At 33.2% G+C, this 25,264-nt stretch overlaps 1 protein-coding gene across 2 annotated transcripts in view; it reads right to left on the bottom strand.

Moving 5' to 3' along the window:
* Positions 1–25,264, bottom strand: part of KLHL1 (kelch like family member 1) — a 372,807-nt gene that overhangs the window by 176,173 nt on the left and 171,370 nt on the right. For both annotated transcript variants that reach the window (XM_065895878.1, XM_065895879.1), the window contains one exon: positions 5,420–5,616. In XM_065895878.1, the coding sequence (XP_065751950.1) occupies positions 5,420–5,616 (197 nt within the window). The remainder of the gene's footprint in view (positions 1–5,419; positions 5,617–25,264) is intronic.

Here is a 25,264-nt window from a genome sequence, read left to right as displayed (position 1 = left end):
GGAACAAAATATTCACGGAATTCTTTGGTCTCATCTATGTTTCAGGTTTATAGTGTCTGTTTGTCTCAAGTAATCCATGTTTTGAAATATCCTGGATATCAGAAATCTAATTTGATATACTGGGTAAAATGTAAATTTATTAGCATATTAGATAGAGCTTGAAATCTGTGGTAAGATAGTACCAGGCTTAAATCCCCATTCTAGCATGTTCAATCTATTACTCCTGAGTAGATTATTTAACTTCCTAAGCCTTAGCTTTGCCATTTTTAGAATGGATGTAACATACCTTGCAGGAGTTGTGAAAGGATTAAATTTCAAAAGTGTGTTTAACATGTAGAGCAATGCCTGATATATACTATATACTTAACTTGTGCATCACCAGCACCAGTAGTGCTAAGCATTGACATCAAACAAAATGGCAGAAGCTAAAGTTACCTCATTTTCTCTTTTTCTTTCTCACTCACCCAGTATGTGTGTGTAAATATCCATGTAGACCTCTAATGAAGTACTAACATTATTCTTTCTTCTTGATTTCTTCTAATGCCAATCTGGTGATTAGTCAAAATTAAATCTTGGCTCATACTTGCTCAAAAACTTTCAATGTTATACCGTTATTTTAAAATAAAAACACAAATCTATAACAAAGTCTCCTTAACCCTGCAAAATTTTGTTCTGCCAAAATCTTGAGCTCATTGTCTCCACCTCTTCTTTGCCTTTCCCACTATCCCATCACACTTGAATTTCCTTAAACAGAACAAAGCACCTTCCCACCTCAGATCATTGGTACATGCACTTACCTATGTCATGAATATTCTTTAACTCTTCATTTGACTAATATCTGCTTCATCCTTTACAACTCAGTTTTTGCATCACATATTTAAAGAGGCTTTCCCTGTTTCACTCTCCTATAGCATCCTATAATTTTCCTTTGTAGTATTTACCATACATATAATTATCATTCATCATTATAATTCCTTTGCTCCAACATATTCATCTTGACTGTAAGGGAAACTTATGCCTATTTTGGTCACCATTGTATCTCCAGGCCACCTTCTACAGCTCCTGGTACATAGCAATAAGCAATCACTACCCCCTTCAACAATGAATGCTATGTACAGACATCTGTCTAGGTTTCCAGGTTATAGAAAGTTAAACAAATGCTACCACATTAATGGTGGAAGTAGGTAATAACAACACTTAACAACAAATATATGGTATAAAGGTGGGAATTAAAGTACTCTACAGGATATAAAACAGTGTGAGTTTTGAAGGCCAGGTCACTTTCAGTAGAATATTCAGATATGAGATCTCTATGGAAGTGACGTTTGAGCAGAAAGCTGAATGAGGCAGAAAAAGGATATAAATATTTGGTAGAAGACTGTTTCCGGCAGAAGGAAGAAAGAACAGCACAAAGGTTATCTGGTGATATTATGCTTGTTATAGTCACAAAACAGCAAGAAGGTCAGTGTGGCTGGAATTGTGTGAACAGGGAAAACAATAATAGGAAATATGATTGGAAAAAAAGTTAGAAAAAGACCATGGGTAGTCTCATTGAATGACTGAATTCAGGAGTACTGAGAATCACAATTCTAAATATCTATGAGAACTGAAGAAATTAGTTAATATATTAATTTCTGATAGGTGTGATAATTAACAGGTGCTGATAATTTGTTGGGACAAAATGAATCTCAGTGGAAAGAATTGTTCTCTGTTACAAAAGTTTCAATATAGGAGTGAAGACCAGCCATAAAGACATATAAGATAATTAACTGCATAAGAAAATTTATGGTGACATCATATAATCCTAAGAAAAGGAACACTAAGAATTTAAATGAAGGAGAGAATGTCATGAAAAGTTTTTAAATATTTCTTAGGCATGGATGAACTTACCTGGAAACTGAGGGGTTATTTAGAATTAGATACCAGAGATTCCTGACAAGCGAACTATTGTGAGTAAAGTACAAGGGAATTTACAGCACATATTTAGAAGAGATGAAATTAATTCAATGCATTTTTAGAAAAAATGCCCAGGTAGTTGTTCAGAAGTTAGGTGTGCAGAAACATGCCTATCAAAATATGGAGTTTAAACCTGCTATTTGTGGGTATATGTTTAAGACATTGTTGAATTAGGAAAGCAAGCCACTCTGTGTTCTAAGTAAGACAGATTTTGGATAGGGAAATTGAGACCTAAATGGCCTTTGAAAGGGCCGTGGAAGTGAAGGTCAGGGAACTTTCTGCTAATGATCTCAACCTTCTGTTCAATGTGAAACGTTCTGAAAAGCACTGAGTTCCTCAAGAACCTTCCATCAATTGTCTACAGTCTCCCATCAACTGTCTCAGTCTACAGCAGTGAAGCCAATTGCTTTTAAGGGCTCACTTAGAAGTTACTTCAAGTTTCCCTTGTCCACATATCTGCCTGAATCTGCGTGTGGAGAAATAATGGCTTTCTCTCTTCCACCTTCTATACCTTACCTGAATGCCTCTTATGGCAAACTCTAACCCAGAACTGTATGGAGAGAGGATTTCTTTAAAAATGAAGATCCAGGAGTCTCCTCTAAAGGTAAAGCTGACCTTGGAAGGAAGTAAGGCTGATGATCAGTAGAAATAGATAAACCAGCATAGAAAGAAAAATCAAAAGACTGAAGTAGAAGTTTGTACTACTAAAATGAAAAACAGAATGAAAAAACACTTAAATACTACTGTTTTAAATGAAAGCTCATTCTATCAAATACATGAAGATACGTATTTTCATGCCCTGATATTATTCAGCCACATGAACCAAATTTGTTTCAACTTTTCTTCATATGACATGGTTATAAAATGTTTATTATTCTTGTTATTCTCATCTATTTCTGTTTGTCACTCTCTAATATTTTTAAAATGTGATGTCCAGAACTAAGAACAGGTCTCATAATGAACTCTGACTAATAGAGAACTATTTCTTTCAATTATTTTGTTGCTATCTGTATATTCACACAGCCAAAGTTTAAATTAATGTTTTAAAATATATTTCACACTTCTGCAATATTGAGCTTGCAATCAGAATTTTCCAGTATTTTGCACATGAACCACTGCCAAGCAGGGTCACCTCCCCTGAATCAATTTTGGAATCATCACACAAAATCAACAGCTGAAGCCAAATAAATAAGTGAAATTTCCAAAGGAAACATAGCAAAGCATATAAAAAGCAAAGGCATACAGACAGCAAGTTAAGATCTGGATGTTGAAGATCAAGTTCATATCTAAAATATTTTGACAAGGAAATTGAAAATTAGAAAAGAATGTTACTTATGAAATAAGCAAAGAATGCATATTTAGATGCAATAAGTAAATTAACTTAGTACCAGAGGTAGTAGGAAATCTGAGATGATTTGTTACTGAAGTAGTTAAGAAGAAGAAAAAAATAAATTTTTTATTACTAAATTAATTTTTATTACTAAATTAATTTTTATTACTAAATTAATAATTTTTTATTACTAAATTAATAATTTTGAACTAGACCAGAAGGAACCACTATCCCTCTGGATATTCAGGCATATTGTTCTTTGGCTTAGCTAAGCCAGGAACTCCTAAGAGTAATGAAATGTGCATAATTAAATGACTGCAGTTAGACTTTGATATTTTGGTTGATGAAGTATTTGTTTACATTGATTTTATACGGTTCATATAATTTCAATAGTAGTACTGTGCCCTGTCATGGAATATTTTGAAGAATTTGAAAATAGAATTACAAAGCATATATCTCCTTCCTTTAATTTCTACATTTTCATTTAATTTACTAATCTACTTAACAGATTAAAGAAGAAAATTAAAATAATATTGAGATTCTATCTAAGAATAACAATGAGAAGACTTTTAAATGGCTGACTGTCGTTAGTAATTTGAAAAGGTGTTAAAGCTCAAAATAAGAACTTTTAAATAAATAGCAACTATAAAGCTTAATGAGATTTATTTCATATAAATTCTTCCCTTGAGGTGAAACGAGAAATTTCTATACTTTACAATTAGTTGTTTCAATAATAAAAATCAAATCATTAATAATGTTAATAATAATAACAATAGCAAAAATGGCTAACATTTTATATAGAGATTGCTACATTCCAGGCACTGTATTAAATGATTTTAGAATGATTATTTCTAGGGTATGAAATGATGGGTGTGAAATTGTTGTAACTGATTACTCAATTCTAGAATGGAGATAACATTAAAAGAAACACACTACGAAGTACACATACTTAAAGTCTAAAATTCAAATGACTTTTAATATCTCTTATAAAGCTGTTAAAATACCTACACATATACATAGTTGTGTATATATAGCAAAAAATTAAACAGAAAAATACAAAATAAGCTTATAGTATTTTAGGACTATTAACTGACTGATATTCAGTCAGTTTAAACTCTTTATGAAAATGGTACAGAAAGTCAAATTAAAAAAAAATAGATCAGTTGATCTATATATCTAAATATTTTCCCTTAGTATACTAGTTCTCAGGAGTTCTGAAATCCAATATTCACTATAACAATAAATACTTTAAATGTACAGTGTAGATATGATTTTTTTTCCCCACAAATCATACAGGCAAATCCATACCTAACATATCATGCTATGATAAAAAGTGTATTAAATAGCTGGAGCTGCCATAACAAAATACCATAGACTGGGTGGCTTAGACAACAGGAGTTTATTTCTCATAGTGCTGAAGGCTGAGAAGTACAACATTTAAGGTATAGGCTGATTGGGTTCCCTGGTGAAGGCTCTATTCTTAACTGGCAGATGGCTATCTTCTCACTGTGTCCTCACATGGTAGTGGAAGAAAGGAAGCAGACTCTCCAGTGTCTCCTCTTATAAGGGCACTAATCTCATCATGAGGGGTCAACCATGATGACTTCACCTAAACCTAATTACCTCCAAAGTCCCCATCTCCAAATAACATCACATTTGTAGTAGGACTTCAACATTGAATTTTGGTTGATAGAACTCAGTCCATGGCAGAGAGGTTGTTAGAAAAATTCAAAAGAAAAACTTTTGTGGCATAAACTTCTAGCTCTTAACTAGAAAGAAAAGGGAAAAAATAAGGCAGCTGTGGAAGTGGATGCAAAAAGATAGATATGCCAGGAGCAATTAAGAAAAAAATCTTTTAAGCACTATTTAAAATCCCAAGTATCAATATCTATATCTATATTGCCTATAAAATGTAAATAAAACTATAACAATAATAAAGTCCATTGTGTGATGTCATTTTTTACTTTGAGATTATTAAATATTATATGGTACATTGTGTCCCATGATAAAAATGTGCCAAAGATGCAAAACTAATTTTAAACTTTAAAACGATTTTCAACACAACAACAGTAATTATTTTAACCTCTGATAATACAGCTATGTCTCTTTTATTTAAAAATTAAATTTCCTTACCATTGTGTAGCTGTGGGCCACCTTCATTAATTCAATACATCCTTGAGCATCTGCAAATGCTCGGATTCCTAAACAGTTAGATGGATGCAAGAGCTTCATGAGGAAATGGCAGCACACTTCTACTACTTGAGGAAGCTGAAGAAGGGAAGCTGCAGCAAGAAGGTTTTCAATGGTTTCTTCCTTTAATTCCAAGCAACCTAAACATTAAGTGAAAATAATTATGAAACTGTTCAAAACATGAAATAACATGTACCATTCTATTACTCAAAACATTAGTCCAATCTTCTAGAAATGATCTGAATCTAAATTGATAATCAAAATAAATATAACTTATGAAAAGCCAGCAATTGTTTTCAACATCTTGCATTTCTTAGTTTGTGTAATGTTCAGAATCATGTAGTACATACAAATGCAGCTTCAACTAAAATATCTGTATCCTATTGAATAGGAATTATGGTTGTTCCTTTGGTTGTGGATTAGGAAAGAAAAAAAATAGAAATATTTCACAACACATGACTACAAGCTTAGGAGAGCAAAGATGCACTACCATCTTCTGACAATATATGTGTATAAGAATATGAAATACATATGTATGGATAATGAACATATGTATATGTATCTATAAGTACCTGTGTTGTATGTTGCTAATATTGTATTTAACTCATTGTGCCTATGATTATAATTTCCTATAATTTTTCTTTCTTTTTGGTCAGTTAACTTCAAAAATTAAGCTCTTTAGAATTTCCCTTTTTTTCTAACTACTGGAATAACTTATTAAATAATGGAGCTATTCCTGGACTGTTTATAAATCTCATCTGTGAAAACTTCTAGGCTGAACTATTTAGGTTATATTTCATTTAGCAATTCAACACATCTTTAACAGGTATAGTTCCATTCAGATTTTCTATCACTATTGGGTGAGGTTTTCTAGGTCATACATTCTCAGAAATGGTTGATTACATTTTAATTTTTGTGACACAGATGGCTACTCTTCACTAGAAATATCTCCACTCATTTTTCCTGAACACAGGGTCAGGCCACATACTGCCATGACACATGTCAGTGGATGTGTGTTGCTACCACACTGAGGCATTTATGATGTGAGTATGCTTCATCCCTACTCTTGCTCTTCTACCAGCTAACTGAAGACAGAATAAAAACCCTAGTGGATAGAGGCTACATGGGGAGCAAGGAGCCTGAGCTCTGAATCCATGCCCAGCGCTATGAGCTTCAAACAGCAATATGCAATGTTTAAACTAATAATACTACCCAAATATACTCCAGTTTATACTTGTGTATGTACTTGAATGCAGTCCCAAGTGTCTAAGTTTGAAACTCAAGTGCAAAACCATAGGGAAAAATAATTGATTAACTTTTATTATTAATATGTTATCATCTAATTTAGAAGGATATTCTTGCCAGCTGAAATATATTTTCTAACTTTGTAATGCTACTGTAATTTTTTCTTAGATCTCTCCTTTTTCCATCATTAGTAGTTATTTTTATGACATGTAAGAGAAGTTGTCTACTTTCAAAAATTCAACTTTCAAGGACAGAATATTTATTAAGAAAAGTCTCATAAACAGAATGCCTTTATTGTTTCCCACACCAAAGTTTTTGTTCTGGATTTTTTAAAACTTACAATAATTTGCAAGAATAATACAATAAGCACTTAAAAACCTTTCACTTAATTTCACTAAATGTTAACATTTTGCTATATTTAACTATATGTGTGTGTGTTTATGCTGTAGTTGCTGAATAATTTGATGGTACTTCTAATCAACCTGTATTTCACCCCTGAATACTTCAGTGTGTCTCTAAGAACAGAGCTTTCTCCTACATAGCCACTCATGAATGTAATTCTTTACACTCACAAAATTGATACAATAGTATTTGCTATAATGCAAATTTCCCCAAATGTTCAAATAAGATGCTTTAAAGATTTTATTTTTAAATTCAGAATCTAATTAAGTCTCATTACATTAACTTGTTATGTCCCTTTAGTTTTCTTTAATCTAGAACAGTTTCCCAACTATTTTGTCATTCACATTTACATTACTGAAGGGTTCAGACCAGATGATTTGTAGAATTCCTCAATTTAGGTTAGTCATATTTTTTCCCCATGATTAGATTTAACTGAAAACTTTTTGACAGGAAGACTGTACAGGTGATGTTGTACCCTTTTCAGTGCTTATATATAGAGAGGTCCATAATGTCAGTATATCCCACTGTTGATGGTGTTAAATTTGGTACCTTGTTTAAAATACTGTCTGCCAGTTATCTTCATTTTAAAGAAACTCTTCCATTTATACTTAATAAGTAATCTGTTGGGTGAGGGACAACTTTGCTTTCAAACATGACATTTCACCCATAACTTAACATGTTTAACAGATGAAGAGCATTATGTTTTATTTATGAGTTTCATTGAAGAATAAGAGAGCAAAGGAATCTAATATTTCAAAGTATCACAAGGGATGTGATGAAGAAAAAAGAAAGGTAAAGTGGATGCAATAAATTGAAAGGAAATTAAAACTTTTTATTACATATAAATTTCCAATTAAATTAGCTATCTAAAGTTTAGTTTGGTATAAAAGAGAGACACTATCAATAATAAAAGTTATTAAACTTTCAAGATTCTAAAAAATGCACAAGGACCCTGTTCAGATATTATCAACTAGTAGAACATTGAGTATCATGATCAATTTGACAGAGGAGACATTTGCCAATAGTAATAAAATTATCTGAGGTGTTTATGTTTCACATTATCAATAACTTTTTCATTCAATAATAATATCAAACAAAATCTTCATCTGCAGTTGAAGGATTCATACCAGTTTAAATGATTTTAAGACTAATTATATTAGTGCAATTATAGATATATATGTTAAAGTTTATGAATATTATAGTAAACATCAAAATAAAGTATTCTACAAATTATGGAAAACTATATTTTATGTAAACTTTAGCTGATTTACAAAATGTATACCTATACTTATAAAAATAAAAAATATAAAATATAGAGGAGCTAACATGAATACTATAAAATCTGTTATTATTTATAATTGATTATAAGCATAACAATTATATATGTATATAATATATATTAGACCTTTGGAGGAATTTTACCTAAAAGTTTTCAGTAAGATTATCAAGAAGATATTTGTATGCTTTTTAGCATAGATTATATGAAAATCAGTTTAAAAAGGATATGGTTTCAATTAGTATGGTTTTTATAGATTCCATTTTTGTTGTGATTTCAGAACAGTGGGAGAGTGATTTTCTTTAATTTTAATCGATTAGTTATTCTCAATAGCATCTGTGCAGAAAAGAATTAACACAGCAGGCCTGAACTGCTCTCCTTGAAAAGGCCTGCTTGCAAGATTTGCCCTTGACTAGTGCCTGAAAACTTAGATTTCAAGAGGGTTCCCACCATTAAGTAATATAAATGGCTCACTGTGCCTAAACTGTTTGTGTAAGCATTATGGTTTATGCTTAACAACTGCTTTCCTTCTGGGAGTCTTGAATTTTGGTATATACTAAGCAGAGGTTGCCTATGTGATTAGTCCTCAACAAAAACCTGGGACTCCTAGTCTCTAATGAATCTCCCTGTTGGCAGCAACTCACAGGTTTCGTCACAACTCTTTGCAAAGAAATTAACTGCCTCCTGTGCTATTCCACTTGGAATGCTGACCTTGGAAAGTTGCTCCTGGTTTCCCAAGGACTATGCCCTGTGTACCATTTCCCTTTCCTCATTATGCTTTGAACCCTTTTGATATAACAAATCAGAGCCATTGGTTTGTCTGTATGCTGAGACTTGTGAGCCACCCTCTCATGAATCATCCAACCTGGAGGGTTAGTCTTGGGGATGTCTCAACACAGCATTCTAATTAGAATAGTTGGGGTGATGGGTGATGTTTGAGATATACTGTGCCCATGGGCTGGAAGATACAACATTGCTAAGATTTCAACTGACCCCAAATTAATCTATAGATTTATTATAATCATATTTTAAAATCCCAGCAGACTTTTTGTAGAAATTGCAAAACTGACCTAAAGTTCCTATGTAAATGCAATGACCTAGAAAAACCAAAACAATTTTGAGAAAGAACAAAGTGGGAGTAATGTCACTACCAGATTTTAAGACTTTTTACAAAGATATGGTAATTAAAATTGATTGCTATTTGTCTAAATATAGACAATAGATCAATGGAAAAGGATAGATTCTAGAAAGATTTTCAAAGGCTCAAAAAAATTCAACTGAGAAAAGGTAGTCTTTCAATAATGGGTACGAGCATGTAGGCATGTACAAAAACTTGTGTTTTAATCTGTACCCCACAAAATATATAAAATTTACTCAAAATTGATCATAGTCCTAAATTTAAAACTACAAATCTTCTCTAAGAAAACATGGGAGAAATACTGTGACTTTAAGTTAGTTAATGATTCCTTAGATAAAACATCAAAAAGCATAATCCACAAGAAAACATGGTAAATTGGACTTTATAAAAATCACTACAAGTGACAATAGTAAAGGAACAAAAAGATGAACCATGAATGGGAAAAAATGTGTGCAAAATCATATATCTGATAAAGTACTTGTATCCAAAATACATAAAGAACACTCAAACTCAATAAAAAATAATTTAATGAGCAAGTGATCTAAGCAGACATTCCAAAAAAGAAGATACATGAATGTAAAGTGCTCAACAACATTACTGTTTAGGAGAATGCAAGATAAAAAACACAATGATATACCACTACATATACATTAGAACAGCTGGTGGAAATGTGAAATGGTATAACCATTTTGGAAAACATTTTTACAATTTCATTTTTCAAATGACTCAGCCATTTCACTCCTAAGTATTTACCCAAGAGAAATAAAAGAATGTGTCAATATAAATCCTTCTACATGAATGCTTATAGCAGATTTATTTTGTAATGACCAAAACCCTGAAAACAACCCAGCCATTCATCAGCAAGTGAATGGATGAAAAACTTGTAGCCTATCCATTTACTGGAATAAATTAGAAAGAACTATTGATATGTGCAACATCATGGTTACTTATGCTGAGTGTAAAATTATGCTGAATGTAAGAAATCAGATGAAGATAACTCTACCATCCAATTTAATTAAAATTCTTAAACATCCAAACTTATCTATTGTGAGTGACATAAATCAGATCATCAGTACCTGAGCATGTGTTAGGGGTGAGGAGACGCAACAAGATGGATCATAAAAAGAGATGACAGATATATTCATTATCCTGACTATGGTAATGATTTTATGTATGTATACACATGTTAAAACATCAAATTGTATACCTTATATATGTATAGCTCATCGAATGTAAATATTCATCAATGAAGCTTTTAAAAAATACTCAAATGTTAACAAAGATGATTTGAATTGACTAGTACCTGTAAATATTTTCTGAGGGCTTTAATTCAAGCTTTACTAACAAAATTACAAAGATAGAATATTATAATTTAGAGAAATTGTGGTTATGTGTACATTTTGTCTTAAGTTTACAATGTACAGAACACATTATTATAGTCATGGAAACTTCATATATACTATTATCAATTTAAAACACTTGACCGAAGTATTTTAAAAATAATCTTATAAGTGTAAACCTAACATGTAAAATGGTGTGTGTGTGTGTGTGTGTGTGTGTGTACGTTAGTATATTTACTTTCCCAATCAAAGTGATTCATAGATATTATACAATGGTTCATAGATATTATGATTCATATATATTATGCAGTGAAATAAGCTATAGGATATATAAGAACAAATAATTATTCAGTCCAAATTCAAATACTGGATCTAATATTGTACTTTATAATAATTTAGATAAAATGTCAGCAGGGCATCTCACCATCCTTTCCTGTTAAAAAAAAAAGAGAGAGAGAGAGAGAGAGAGAAACTAAATTTTCACAGGTTATCTATTGACTAATTATTTTAAAAGTTACTTAGTGGTAATTTGGGATGTGAATTTGGAGGATATGAGCATTGTTTGTGCTATTTTTTTCAACTTGGAATATATCCAATGAAAGGATCCATTTGTAAAAAGCCAGAAGGCACAAATGGAATATTAGTTAGTGTTGAGCTTGAATACACACAAATTGAGCTACCTCATGCATGATATATTCTTTGTATCTATAACCTGGTTATTTCTCTGGCAGATTTATATGGTAAAAAGGCAAAAATCTGCTAAGTATTTGACTTAAAATAATCCTAAAAAAAGATATGACTACTGTTAATGGAAAAAATACAGTAATTCTATACATCCACTCAAAGCTAACTTTCAAGGCATTAATGTTCACAAATGGCTTTAGACTTACCGAGAGGGAAAATCTATGATTTTACTTTAGGTGACATTGAAAATTGGCTTTAAAATATCCAATGACATTTTAGATAACTAAGGAGCTATGACTATAGTAAAAGAAAACCCTGAGAAATTTTTCTAAAATAATAAGAAAATATTTATAATGTTTCTTGACAAGTCCAGAGGATGAGGCTTGTTGTCCCCAGAACTGATTAATTGAAGGGCTCAACACATCTTTAGGAAACAGCCATCCTTTCAAGAGCCTTGCTGTTTCCTTCATGGTTGCCATAGTTTCAAGCTTCAAATTCAGACAGGAAAACACCCATCAGAAGAGAGAGTATTCCTTAATGCATTGATACATTTCTGTTGCATCAATGAAGAAATCTTTACTAAAAGTTCCCCAGAACTCTTTCTTTATGTTGCCTTGGCAAAAAAATTTATGACATGAACATGCCTTAACCCAATAATTAGCAATGGGGTAAAACCCCAATAACTGATTTTGACCTTACACGAATTACATTGATAGAAATGAGTCACTCTCCCTTAAGTTAACTGGGGGAATAAGAAGAGACTGACTTTTGAATATGGTACCTCTAATGTGTGCTACATTATCTGCAGTCTCACCTTAAGTAAATGACAAAGCTACTGAGCATTCCAAACACGTATCAGTGGACTCAAACTCTGATTTCCTTCAAGAGAATATAGTTAAATTTACACTATATTAGAATGAAAATATGTAAAATATAATTGGAAGAAAATCACAAAGATTATAGAAGAATATAAATCTGTGCTGTTCATGTTTTAATAGATAAGTTGTATTCTATTAACAACTATGCTGTATAACCATATTTTATGTATAAATTCAGTTATACTGAAAAGATAATGCATTTTACCAGATAAGTGCAAGAACTGCCCATAAAACCCATAAAGTAAATTAAATATTCTCTTTATATATTTATGTCTACCTACCTATCTATCTCTATCTTTAATGGAAATAAAGAGAAATAATATGATACATTAGAATTAAAAAAAAGTAAAAAACTGATATTTTAGTAATTTGTAGGGGTTTAAAAATAAACTTTTTCTTAAAATATTTTATTTGGTGACATTGAGTTTATTGAAATGATATTAAATGTGTAAAATCTCCATTTTACAGAAAATGAGACCCTTGTAGAATTAAAGAGCTGGTAAATGATAGCATAGAACTCAAATCTAAAGCTAGCTTCAAAACCTGTATCTTACTACACTGCTTCTTACCATGAGCACTTGGAGAGCAGGTATTGAGTTTTGATCAACTCTAAATCCCTAGCACTTAGCTTAGTACTAGGTACAAGTATAAAAGAGAAATTAAATTACCTATAATGTCACCACCTAGTATAACTACTATTAAAATATTGGTATATTATATTGACAAGTACACACTGCTATATTTAAAATAAAATGCCTTTCTATGAAAAAAAATGTTTTCAAAGAATACTGACTCAAGTTGAAAAGTGTTCACACTGTATTAAAAAAGATAAAACATAGGTAATATGATCAAAATTTTATAAAATATTATTTATTTATACACATCTGTTTTATATATATGCACATAAAAAGATTGAAATAAAATACTTTAGATTTACAGAAAACCTGCAAAGATAGCCAAGAGATTTTTCATATTTAGTTAACAATGTATGATCCACATGTTAAATTAATGAACCAACATTGTTATATTATTATTAACCAAAGTTCAAACTTTACTCATATACCCTTACTTTTTTACCTATTATTCTTTTTTCTGTTCCGAGATCCCATGTAGAATACAACATTTCATTTAGTCATTATATCTCCTTAGGCGACACTTGGCTGTGACATTTTCTCAGACTTTTCTTGTTTTTAACGACTTTGACAGTTTTGAAAGTATTAGTTAAGTATTTTGTAGACTGCCCCCAGCTGGGATTTGTCTAATTATGATTACACTGGGAATAAGGGCTTTTGGTCTCGTCACATCATATCAAGGGTGCAAATTATCAGCATGACATCACTGTTTATGTCAATTTTGATTACTTGGTAAAAGTATTTTTTGTCAGGTTTCTGACTATAAAATAACTCTTTCACCCACTTTTCCATACCATGCTCTCTGGAAGGAAGGCCCTATGAACAGCCACACTTAAGGAGCAGGGAGTTATGCTCTCTTTGAGAGCAGATTAATTACATAAATGATTTGGAATTTATTTATTTCCTCAATAATTTATTTATATAAATACATTCCTAGGGTTTTTTCAGTGCTTCACAAAAGGCAGGAGAGTTAAGGAAATTTTGGTTTACATCATTTTATTAAATTTAATATATTTACATATCTTTCTAACAATTACCAAAAGAAATTGATTTTTACTGTAATTTAGACTTTTGCTGCTATCAAATTATTCCTTAATCTAATATGTACCACATTACTGGCACTCTGGTATCCTCCTTCTCTCTCTCTGTCTGTCTCTCTCTTTTCTCTCTCACTCTCATCTGTAAGGAAATCCTGATTGTCATGTGAAAATTATAGCAAACCAATTTTAGAAAAAAATAATATATACTTGGGAAATTCTATAATCTTAGAGCTTATTAATTAATAAACAATGTCTTACATGTATTCTAGCCACAAGAAAAGCACTGATTATGCTTTTAGAGTACTAAACATACCTCAGAGTTCTTAGGCTCATTGTCAGAAAAGTTAAGGAAATATCTGTGGGTCAGTAAGAAAGTAGTTGTGAAAGCAAAGACCATCATTTTCCCATTATATCTGTACTTCATTTTCTTTAGGAAAGTCCACTGAGAGTCAGGCCAGAACCAAAAATGTCAATAGTTCGCATTTACTTAAATTGTTTTAAATCTACTGTCCTTACATATCCATCATTTGGAAGAACAAGGAATTGTTTGCTGAGTAAAAATCTTGACTTTTTCTGAATATTCCCTTGACCCACATCCATGCACAGGTGTTTAAATTCCTTGACTTTAAAGATAGAGTGTCACCCCTTATTTTCAGTGTATCATAGTTTGTAATTCCATCCCTAATCAACTACATAGAATTTTTTCCCACTTCCAGTACTTGCTATAGAGTTTAATCTAAAGCAGACTGTCACTCAATACTCAAGCAAATTTTGGTTATGAGAAAAAAAAAATCAAAAAGAACTCATAGTTATACAAGTTATCCAAACATCTACTCTAGGTAACATAATTTGGCAACCTGTATATCAGACCTATCACAAATATGTTCATTTGGCCACTACAGAATTTAATACTTTAGAACACCTTTACATGGAGCATATACTCTTGAGTTCAGCATAGATAACAACTCTTCAAATTAAATGTACACTGAACCCAAAAGAGTTCGATCCAAGGATTTTATTATTCTATTGTTTAATACGTGAAATTATTAATAACATGTTTTTGGACATTATCTTTTGAACTTGAATCAGCCAACAGAAGAAAGAGTTCTGTGGTTCATTATTATATCTACTTTTGGTACATTAGTGAGGATGTCTGAAGTACATCATTGTGTCTTACAAGTATTCAAATACTCAAAAATATTCCTCTCAAATGTTAATATCAGTAAACTGTACTTAACTTGAGAAAATATTAGTTTCTATTTTATAGCATAACTGTTAGGCTTCTTTCTTTGCTTTGGTGACTGAGAAGCTAAAACAAAAGATTGATATATAATTTCTATGAATACAAAAATAAAAGACACTTAGGATGCAAATCATACCTTGGTGTTGCATATTTGAGTTTGATTGCCTTTTTTTTAAGGTCTTTTGTATTTGAACTTCAAAGTCATACACCATGGATACTTAGGAATGAAACTGTGATGAGAGTTATAATCCTGTGGCTTCTGTAAATGACTTTTGGATTGTTTTCTTCCTTTATTGCTCTATTTCAATCAAGAAAATAGAGGGGAGATTGAAAGGGATAAGTATAAGAGAATATAACTTCTCATTAGACAGATTTTGCAGCAACAGTACTTACAAGTTGCTACAGTATGTTCTCAAACAACAAGGTTGAACTGAAGTTAACTACAAAGTTGCTTCATCTTGGGTGAGTAAATATTTTAAGCACTCACATGGATGGCTGTGTAGTGGAAATTAAAAAGTCTGCAGTTTTGATATTTTATTCTCTGACCATCTGCCCAGATTGGGAGTTCTACCATCCTGTTTGTGCATGAGGCCATCCTACCCACTTCCTCTGCACTCCTGGGCTTCTGAGTTGCCAGATTATTTCTGTTTGTTTGTTTAACATACAATTTTCTTTGGAGTTCTATCTTGGCTCTCAAAATATGCTTAATATGTTATTATGTAATTCCCTTTTTGTTATCAGTATAGATCAGTTTCAGATATTACTATTTTCATTTTCTGACTATAAGCATTCATGTTTTTCTTTAAATCATCACATCTAACAATCCATAGTCATAATCAATATTTCTTAGCCCAATGAATGAAAAGTGCAATAGCTACAAAGTGTTCCTCAGCAAGTACACAGTTGATTCTCAAATAAGCATGAAATCCTTTCCCAAAGCATTACCATATATTACTAACATGTTAATTTCCCCCACTTATGTATTTTTTAAAAAATTTTTGTTGAAGTACAGTTGATTTAACATGTTGTGTTAGTTTCAGGTGTACAGCAAAGTGAATCAGTTATCCATATACATACATCCACTCTTTTTTTACATTCTTTTCATGTATTGGTCATTACAGAGTATTGAGTAGAGTTCCTTGTGCTATACCGTAGGTCCTAATTAGTTATCTGTTTTATATATAGTAGTATGTATATGCCAATCCCAATCTCCCAATTTATCCCTCCCCCTATAATTCCCTGGTAACCTTAAGTTTGTTTTATACATCTGTGACTCTACTTCTGTTTTGTAAATAACTTCATTTCTACCCATTTTTAGATTCTACATATAAGTGATATCATATGATATTTGTCTTTGTGTGACTTACTTCACCCAATATGACAATGTAGAGGCTCATAGATACTGCTGCAAATGACATTATTTTGTTCTTTTTTATGGCTGAGTAATATTACATTGTATATATGTACCACATTTTTTTTATCCATTCCTCTGCTGATGGACACTTAGGTTGCTTCCAAGTCCTGGCTATTGTAAATAGTGTTGCAATGAACATTGGGGCACATGTATCTTTTTGAATTATACTTTTCTCTGGGTATATGCTTAGGAGTGGGATTGCTGGGTCATATAATGGTTCTATTTTTAGTTTTTTAAGGAACCTCCATAGAGTTCTCTATAGTGGTTATGCCAAGTTACATTCCCACCAACAATGTAGGAGGGTTCCCTTTTCTCCACACCTTCTCCAGTATTTATCATTTGTAGATTTTTGATGATGGCCATTCTGACCTGTGTGAGGTGATACCTCATTGTACTTTGATTTGCATTTCTCTAATAATTAGTGATGTTGAGCATCTTTTCCTCTTCTTTTTAGCCATCTGTATGTTTTCCTTATGAAAATGACTATACTACCCAAAGAAATCTACAGATTCAATGCAATCCTTATCAAATTACCAATGCCCTTTTTCACAGAATTAGAGCAAAAAATTTTACAATTTGTATGGAAATGCAAAAGACCCTGAATAGTAAAAGCAATCTTGAGAAATAAAAACGGAGCTGGAGGAATCAGGCTCCCTGACTTCAGATTATACTACAAGGCTACAGTAATCAAAACACTATGGTACTGACACTAAAACAGAAATATAGATCAATGGAACAGGATAGAAAGTCTAGAGAGAAACCCACGCACCTATGATCACCTAATCCATGACAAAGAAGACAAGAATATACAATGGAGAAAATACAGTCATTTGAACTAGCTTAAAATGGCGGAGTAGAAGGACGTGCACCCACCCCTTCTTATGAGAACAACATAATCACAACTAACTGCTGAACCACCATTGACAAAAAACCTTGGAACCTACCAAAAAAGATATCCTGCATCCAAAGACAAATGAGAAGCCAAAATGAGATGGTAGGAGGGGCACAATCACAATAAAATCAAATCCCATGTATGCCAGGTGGATAGCCCACAAACTGGAAAGCAATCGTAGAGTAAGTATCCTATATATGAAAGGTCAGGAGGCAAACTTTCAAAGATGCAAACGTGCATTAACATGTCCAGTCACATAAGTTAGTTCACATGTCTGGAGTACATTGTCACATTCATGCATCCTCTGCAAGTGGTTGTGCTTTTGTGTACTTTGCTGCACAGTACTTCATAGAATACAGTAGTGCAGTATCTTTATTTCAAGGCCAGGATGTCCAGAAGCAAGCATAAAAGCAGCAGTGATGTAGCTGCTACTGATAAGAAGAGTCAGGAATTGGAGGCCCAGAGAAAGGATGAAGAGAGACAGAGGAAGAAGAAGTAACTGAAGAATGGAAGAGATTCACAATACAGGAAATGGCAAGGGGATTTTCTTTATTTGAGGAGGTACTGTTAGTTTTTGAGGCATGGGACCCGAATGTAGAATGGAACACAAAGGTTGCAGCAGCCATTTAGAATGCAGTCCAGTGATACTATGTCATCTATGACAAGAAAAAAAAGAGCTACTTCCAAGACATCACTGGATTGTTTTTTCAAGAGGGTAGATAGAATTGAATCCAGCAAAGAACCAGAACCTATGCCATCAGTGTCAGGCATGAGTGAAATTGCAGCTTGCCCTCCATCTCCTATTGCTTATGATCCTTCAGTTCTACCATCTCCCAGCTCCTCTCCCTCCTTTAGTCAGTAACTCTTCTTGCCTGTTCACTCGATGCCAGCACCTGTATGCCAGTTGTTGTACTGTACTACTGTACTTTTCAAGGTACTGTACTGTAAGATTAAAAATGTTTCCTTTATTTTTATGTTTGCTTTTTTATGCATTATTTGTGTGAAAAATATTATAAACCTATTACAGTACAGTACTATATAGCCGATTGTTAGTTGGGTACCTAGGCTAACTTTGCTGGATGTATGAATAAATTGAACTTATGGACATGGTCTCAGCACAGAACCCATTCATATGTAGGGGACATACTGTATGACAGAAGTTCTCCCACTGGAATGAAAGTTCTGAGCCTCACATCAGGCTTCCCAGACTGTGGGTACAGTAATGGGAGGAGGCATCCCCAGAGAATCTGGCTTTGAAGGTCAGCAGATTTGATTGCAGGACCTCCACAGGACTGAGGGAAACAGAAATTATGCCTTTGGGGGGTACACACAAGTCTTGTGCAAACCAGGGCCCAGGGGAAAAAAGCAGTGACCCCATAAGAGACTGGGCCAGACATACCTGCTAGTATTGGAGGGTCTCCTGCAGAGGTGAGAGGCTGCTGTGGCTCACTGAGGGTACAAAGACATTGGCAGCGGCAGTTCTGGGAAGTACTTATTGGTGTGAGCCTTCCCAGAGACTGCCATTAGCCCCACCAAACAGACTGTAGACTCCAGTGCTAGGTCCCCTTCAGGTCAAACAAGGAGAGAACATGGCACCACCCATCAGCAGACAAGTGGATAAAAGTTTTACTGAGGACTGACCTGCCCACCACCAGTCCCTCCCATCAGGAAACATGCACAAGCCTCTTAGATAGCCTCATCCACCAGAGGGTAGACAGAAGCCGCATGAAGAACCACAGTCTACAGAATGAAAACCACAATCACAGAAAGTTAGACAAAATGAAATGGCAGAGGATTATGTCCCAGGTGAAGGAACAAGATAAAACCCCAGAAAAACACTTAAGTGAAGTGGAGATAGGCAACATTCTAGAAAAAGAATTCAGAATAATGATAGTGAAGATGATCTAGGATGTCAGATAAATAATGGAGTTCGAGAAGACGAAAGAAATGTTTAACAAAACCTAGAAGAACTAAAGAAAAAGCAAGCTGAAATGAACCATTGATAACTGAAATGAAAAATACACTAGAAGGAATCAATAGCAGAATAACTGAGGCAGAAGAACAGGTGAGTGTTGTGAAAGAGTGAATGGTGGAAATCGTTGCCATGGAACAAAATAAAGAAAAAAGGAATGAAAAGAAATGAAGACAGTATTTTTGGACAACATTAAACCCACCAAAAGTCACATTACAGGGGTCCGAGAAGGAGAAGAGAGAGAAAGCACCTGAGAAAATATTTGAAAAGATAATAGCTGTAAACTTCCCTAACATGGGAAAAGTTAGCCCCACTAGTCCAGGAAGTGCAGAGAGTCCCAGGTAGGATAAACCCAAGGAGGAACATGCTGAGACACATAGTAATCAAACTGACAAAATTTAAAGACAAAGAAAAATAATTTAAAGCACCAAGGGAAAACAACAAATAACATGCAAGGGAACTCCCATAAAGTTATCAGTTGATTTCTCAGCAGCAAATCTGCAGAACAGAAGGGATTGGCATGATATATTGCAAGGGATGAAAGAGAAGAACCTACAACCAAGAATACTCTACCCAGCAAGGCATTCATTCAGATTTGACAGAGAAATCAAAAGCTTTACAGACAAGCAAAAGCTAAGAATTCAGCACCACAAGACCAGGTTTTCAACAAATGCTTAAGAAACTTCTCTAGGCGGGAAAGAGACCAGAAACTTAAAACAAACTTGTACTTAAATAGATTGCTATATCAAAACCTTGCCAGACCAGCAAACCGAAAATCTACAATAGATACACACACAAAAAAGAAAAAGCAACCCAAACACAAACACTAAAGATGGTCATCAAACCACAAGAGAAGAGAACAAAAGAGGAAGGGAAGAAAAAAGACCTATAAAAACAAAACCAAAACTATTAAGAAAAAGTCAATAAGAATGTACATATTGATAATTACCTTAAATTTACTGATAAATAGATTCAATGTTCCAACCAATAGACATAGACTGGCTGAATGGTTACAAAAACAAGACAATGTATATTCTGTCTACAGGAGACCCACATCAGACCTAGGGACACAAACAGTCTGAAAGTGAGAGGATCAGAAAAGATATTCCATGCAAATAGAAATCAAAAGAAAGCTGGAGTAGCAATGCTCATATCAGTCAAAATAGATGTTAAAATAAAGACTCTTATAAGTGACAAAGAAGGATACTGCAAAATGATCAAGGGCTCAATCCATGAAGAAGATATAATAATTGGAAATATATATGCACCCATCATAGGAGCACCTCAGTATATAAGGCAAATACTAACAGCCATAAAGGGAGAAATCAACAATAAGACAATAATAGTGGGGAACTTTAACAACCCATTTTCTTCAAAGGACAAATCATCCAGAGAGAAAATCAATAAGGAAACACAGGCCTTAAATGACACATTAGTGCAGATGGACTTAATTGATATTTATAGAGTATGCCATCCAAAAGCAGCAATGTACACATTCTTCTCAAGTACACACGGAACATTCTGCAGGAGCGACCAAAAGCTGGGCCAAAAAGCAAGACTCCGTAAATTTAATAAATTTAATCTTTTAATTAAATTTAATCTTTTCTGTGAGATTAGAAATAAACTACAAGTAAAGAACTGTAAAAAACACAAACACGTGGAGGTGAAACAATATGCTACTAAGCAAGCAATGGATCACTGAAGAAATCAAAGAATAAATCAAAAATTACCTAGAGACAAATGAAAATGAAAGCACAATGATCCAAAACCTATGGGATGCAGCAAAACAGTTCTAAGAGGGAAGTCTATACCAATAAAATCTTACATTGGGAAACAAAAAATCTCAAATAAACAACCTAACCTTACACCTAAAGCAACTAGAGAAAGAAGAACAAACAAAACCAAAAGTTAGTGGAAGGAAAGAAATTATAAAGATCAGAGCAGAAAATATATGAAATAGAGACAAAGAAAACAGTAGCAAAGATCAATGAAATTAAAACCTGATTCTTTGGAAGGATAAACAAAATTCATAAATTTTAGTCAGACTCATCAAGAAAAAAATGGGAGAGGACTCAAAGCAATAAAATTAGAAATGAAAAAGGAGAAGTTACAACTTACACCATACAAATACAAAGGATCATAAGAGACTACTACAAGAAACTGTATGCCAACAAAATGGACAACCTGGAAGAAATGGACAAATTCTTAGAGAGATACAATCTCCCAAGACTGAACCAGGAAGAAACTGAAAGTATGAACAGAAAAATCACAAGTAATGAAATTGAAATTGTGAATAAAAATCTTCCAAGAAACAGAAGTCCAGGACCAGATGGCTTCACAGGGGAATTTGATCAAACATTTAGAGAAAAGCTAACACCTATCATTCTGAAACTGATCCAAAAAATTGCAGAGGAAGGAAAACTCCCAAACTCATTTTATAAGGCCCCATTATCCTGATACCAAAACCAGACAAACATACCACAAAAAAAGAAAATTACAGGCCAATAACAACTGATGAGCATAGACGCAAAAATCTTCAACAAAATACTAGCAATCTGAACTCAATAATACATCAAAAAGATCATACACCATGATCAAGTGGGATTTATCCCAGGGATGCAAGGATTTTTCAATATCCAGAAATCAATCAGTGTGATACACCACATCAACAAATTGAAGAATAAAAACCATATGATCGTCTTAATATATGCAGAAAAAGCTTTTGACAAAATTCAACACAGATTTATGAAAATAACTCTCTAGAAAGTGGACATAGAGGGAACATACCTCAACATAACAAAGGTCATATATAACAAACTTATAGCTAGCATCATACTCAACAGTGAAAAGCTGAAAGCATTTCCTCTAAGATTAGGAACAAGACAAGGATGCCCACTCTCTCCACTTTTATTCAACATAGTTTTGGAAGTCCTACTACAGCAATCAGAGAATTAAAATAAATAAAAGGAATCCAAATTGGAAAAGAAGAAATTAAATTGTCACTGTTTGCAAATGACATGATACTATACATAGAAAATCCTGAAAGATGCCACCAGAAAAGTACTAGAGCTAATCGATGAATTTGGTAAAGTTGCAGGAGACAAAATTAATGCACAGAAATCTTCTGCATTTCTATACACTAACAATGAAAGATCAGAGAGAGAAATTAAAGAAACAATCCCATTTACCATTGCAACAAAAAGAATAAAATACCTAGGAATAAACCTACCTAAGCAGGCAAAAGCACTGTACTCAGAAAACTATAAGGTACTAATGAAAGAAATCAAAGACTACACAAACAAATGGAAAGATATACCATGTTCTTGGATTGGAAGAATCAATATTGTCAAAATGACTATACTACCCAATGCAATCTACAGATTCAGTGTAATCCCTATGAAATTACCAATGCATTTTTCATAGAATTAGAACAAAAAATTTCACAATTTGTATGGAAACACAAGAAACAGCAAACAGCCAAAGGAACCTTAAGAAAGAAAAATGATGCTGGAGGAATCAGGCTCCCTAACTCCAGACTATACTACAAAGCTACAGTAATTAAGACAGTATGGTACTGGAACGAAAACAGAAATATAGATAAATGAAGCAGGATAGAAAGCCCAGAGATAAACCCATGCACCTGTGGTCAACTAATCTATGACAAAGGAGGCAAGAATATACAATGGAGAAAAGACAGTCTCTTCAGTAAGTGGTGTTGAGAAAACTGGACAGCTACATGTAAAAGAATGAAATTACAGCACTCCCTAAGACCACACACAAAAATAAACTCAAAATGGATTAAAGACCTAAATGTAAGACCAGACACTATAAAACTCTTAGAGGAAAACATAGGCAGAACACTCTTTGCCACAAAGCACAGCAAGATCCTTTTTGACCCACCTCCTAAAGTAATGAAAGTAAAAACCAAAATAAACAAATGAGACCTAATGAGACTCACAAGCTTTTGCACAGCAAAGGAAACCATAAACAAAACAAAAAGACAACCCACAGATTGGGAGAAAGTATTTGCAAATGATGTGACCAACAAGGGAGTAGTCTCCAAAATTTACAAGCAGCACATGCAGCTTAATATCATCAAAACGAACAACCCAATCAAAAAATGGGTAGAATATCTAAATAGACATTTCTCCTAAGAAGACATACAGATTGCCAAGAGGCACAAGAAAATTTGTTCAACCTTACTAATTATTAGAGAAATGCAAATCAAAACTACAATGAGATATCATCTCACACCAGTCAAAATGGCTATCATCAGAAAATCCACAAACAGTAAATGCTGGAGAGGGTGTGCAGAGAAGGGAACCCTTCTATACTGTTGGTGGGAATGTAAACTGGTACAGCCACTCTGGAGAACAGTATGGAGGTTCCTTAAAAAACTAAAAAAAAGAGCTACCATATGATCCTGCAATCCCATTCCTGGACATATATTCAGAGAAAATCATGGTCTGAAAGGATAAATACACCCCAATGTTCATTGCAGTACTGTTTACAATAGCTAACACATGGAAGCAACCTAAATGTCCATCAACAGAGGAATGGATAAAGAAGTTGTGGTACATTTATACAATAGAATATTATTCAGCCATTAAAAAGAATAAAATAATGTCATTTGCAGCAACATGGATGGACTTAGAGACTGTCATACTGAATGAAGTAAGTCAGACAGAGAAAGATAAATATCATAAGATATCGCTTATATGCAGAATCTAACAATAAATGATACAAATGCACTTATTTACAAAGCAGAAACAGAGTCACAGACTTAGAGAATGAATTTATGGTAACCGGGGGAAAGGTGAGGGAACGGGATAGTTAGAGAGTTTGGGGTTGACATGTACACACTGCTATATTTAAAATGGATAATAAACAAGGACCTACTGTATAGCACAGGGAACTCTGTGCAATATTATGTAACAACCTAAATGGATAAAGAATTTGAAAAAGAATAGATAAATATCTATGTATAACTAAATCACTTTGCTATACACCTGAAACTATCACAGCATTGTTAATCAACTATACTCCAATATAAAATAAAAAGTTAAAAAAAAAAAAAAGACAGTCTTCAATAAGTGGTGCTGGGAAAACTGGACAGCTACATGTAAAAGAATGAGATTAGAACACTCCCTAACACCATATACAAAAATAAACTCAAAATGGGTTAAAGACCTAAATGTAAGGCCAGACACCATAAAACTCTTAGAGGAAAACATAGGCAGAACACTCTTTGACATAAATCAAAGCAAGATCTTTTATGATATACCTCATACAGTAATGAAAATAAAAACAAAAATAAACAAAAGGGATCTAATTAAACTTAAAAGCTTTTGCACAGCAAAGGAAACCATAAACAAACAAAAGACAACCTTCACAACAGGAGAAAATCTTTGCAAACAAAGCAACCAACAGGGGGTTAATCTAAAATATACAAACAGCTTCTGCAGCTGAATATGAAAAAAACAAACAACCCAGTCAGATAATGGGTGGAAGATCTAAATAGACATTTCTCCAAAGAAGACATACAGATGGTCTCACTTATGTATTTTATTTTGAAGCCATTTTGTAAAATGGCAAATTTAAATTAAACAAATATGTAGAATGAAGTTTGTAC

Source organism: Phocoena phocoena, chromosome 18 (assembly GCF_963924675.1).
Source record: "Phocoena phocoena chromosome 18, mPhoPho1.1, whole genome shotgun sequence".
Lineage (NCBI taxonomy): Eukaryota > Metazoa > Chordata > Mammalia > Artiodactyla > Phocoenidae > Phocoena > Phocoena phocoena.
This window is presented reverse-complemented; position numbering and strand designations above follow the sequence as displayed.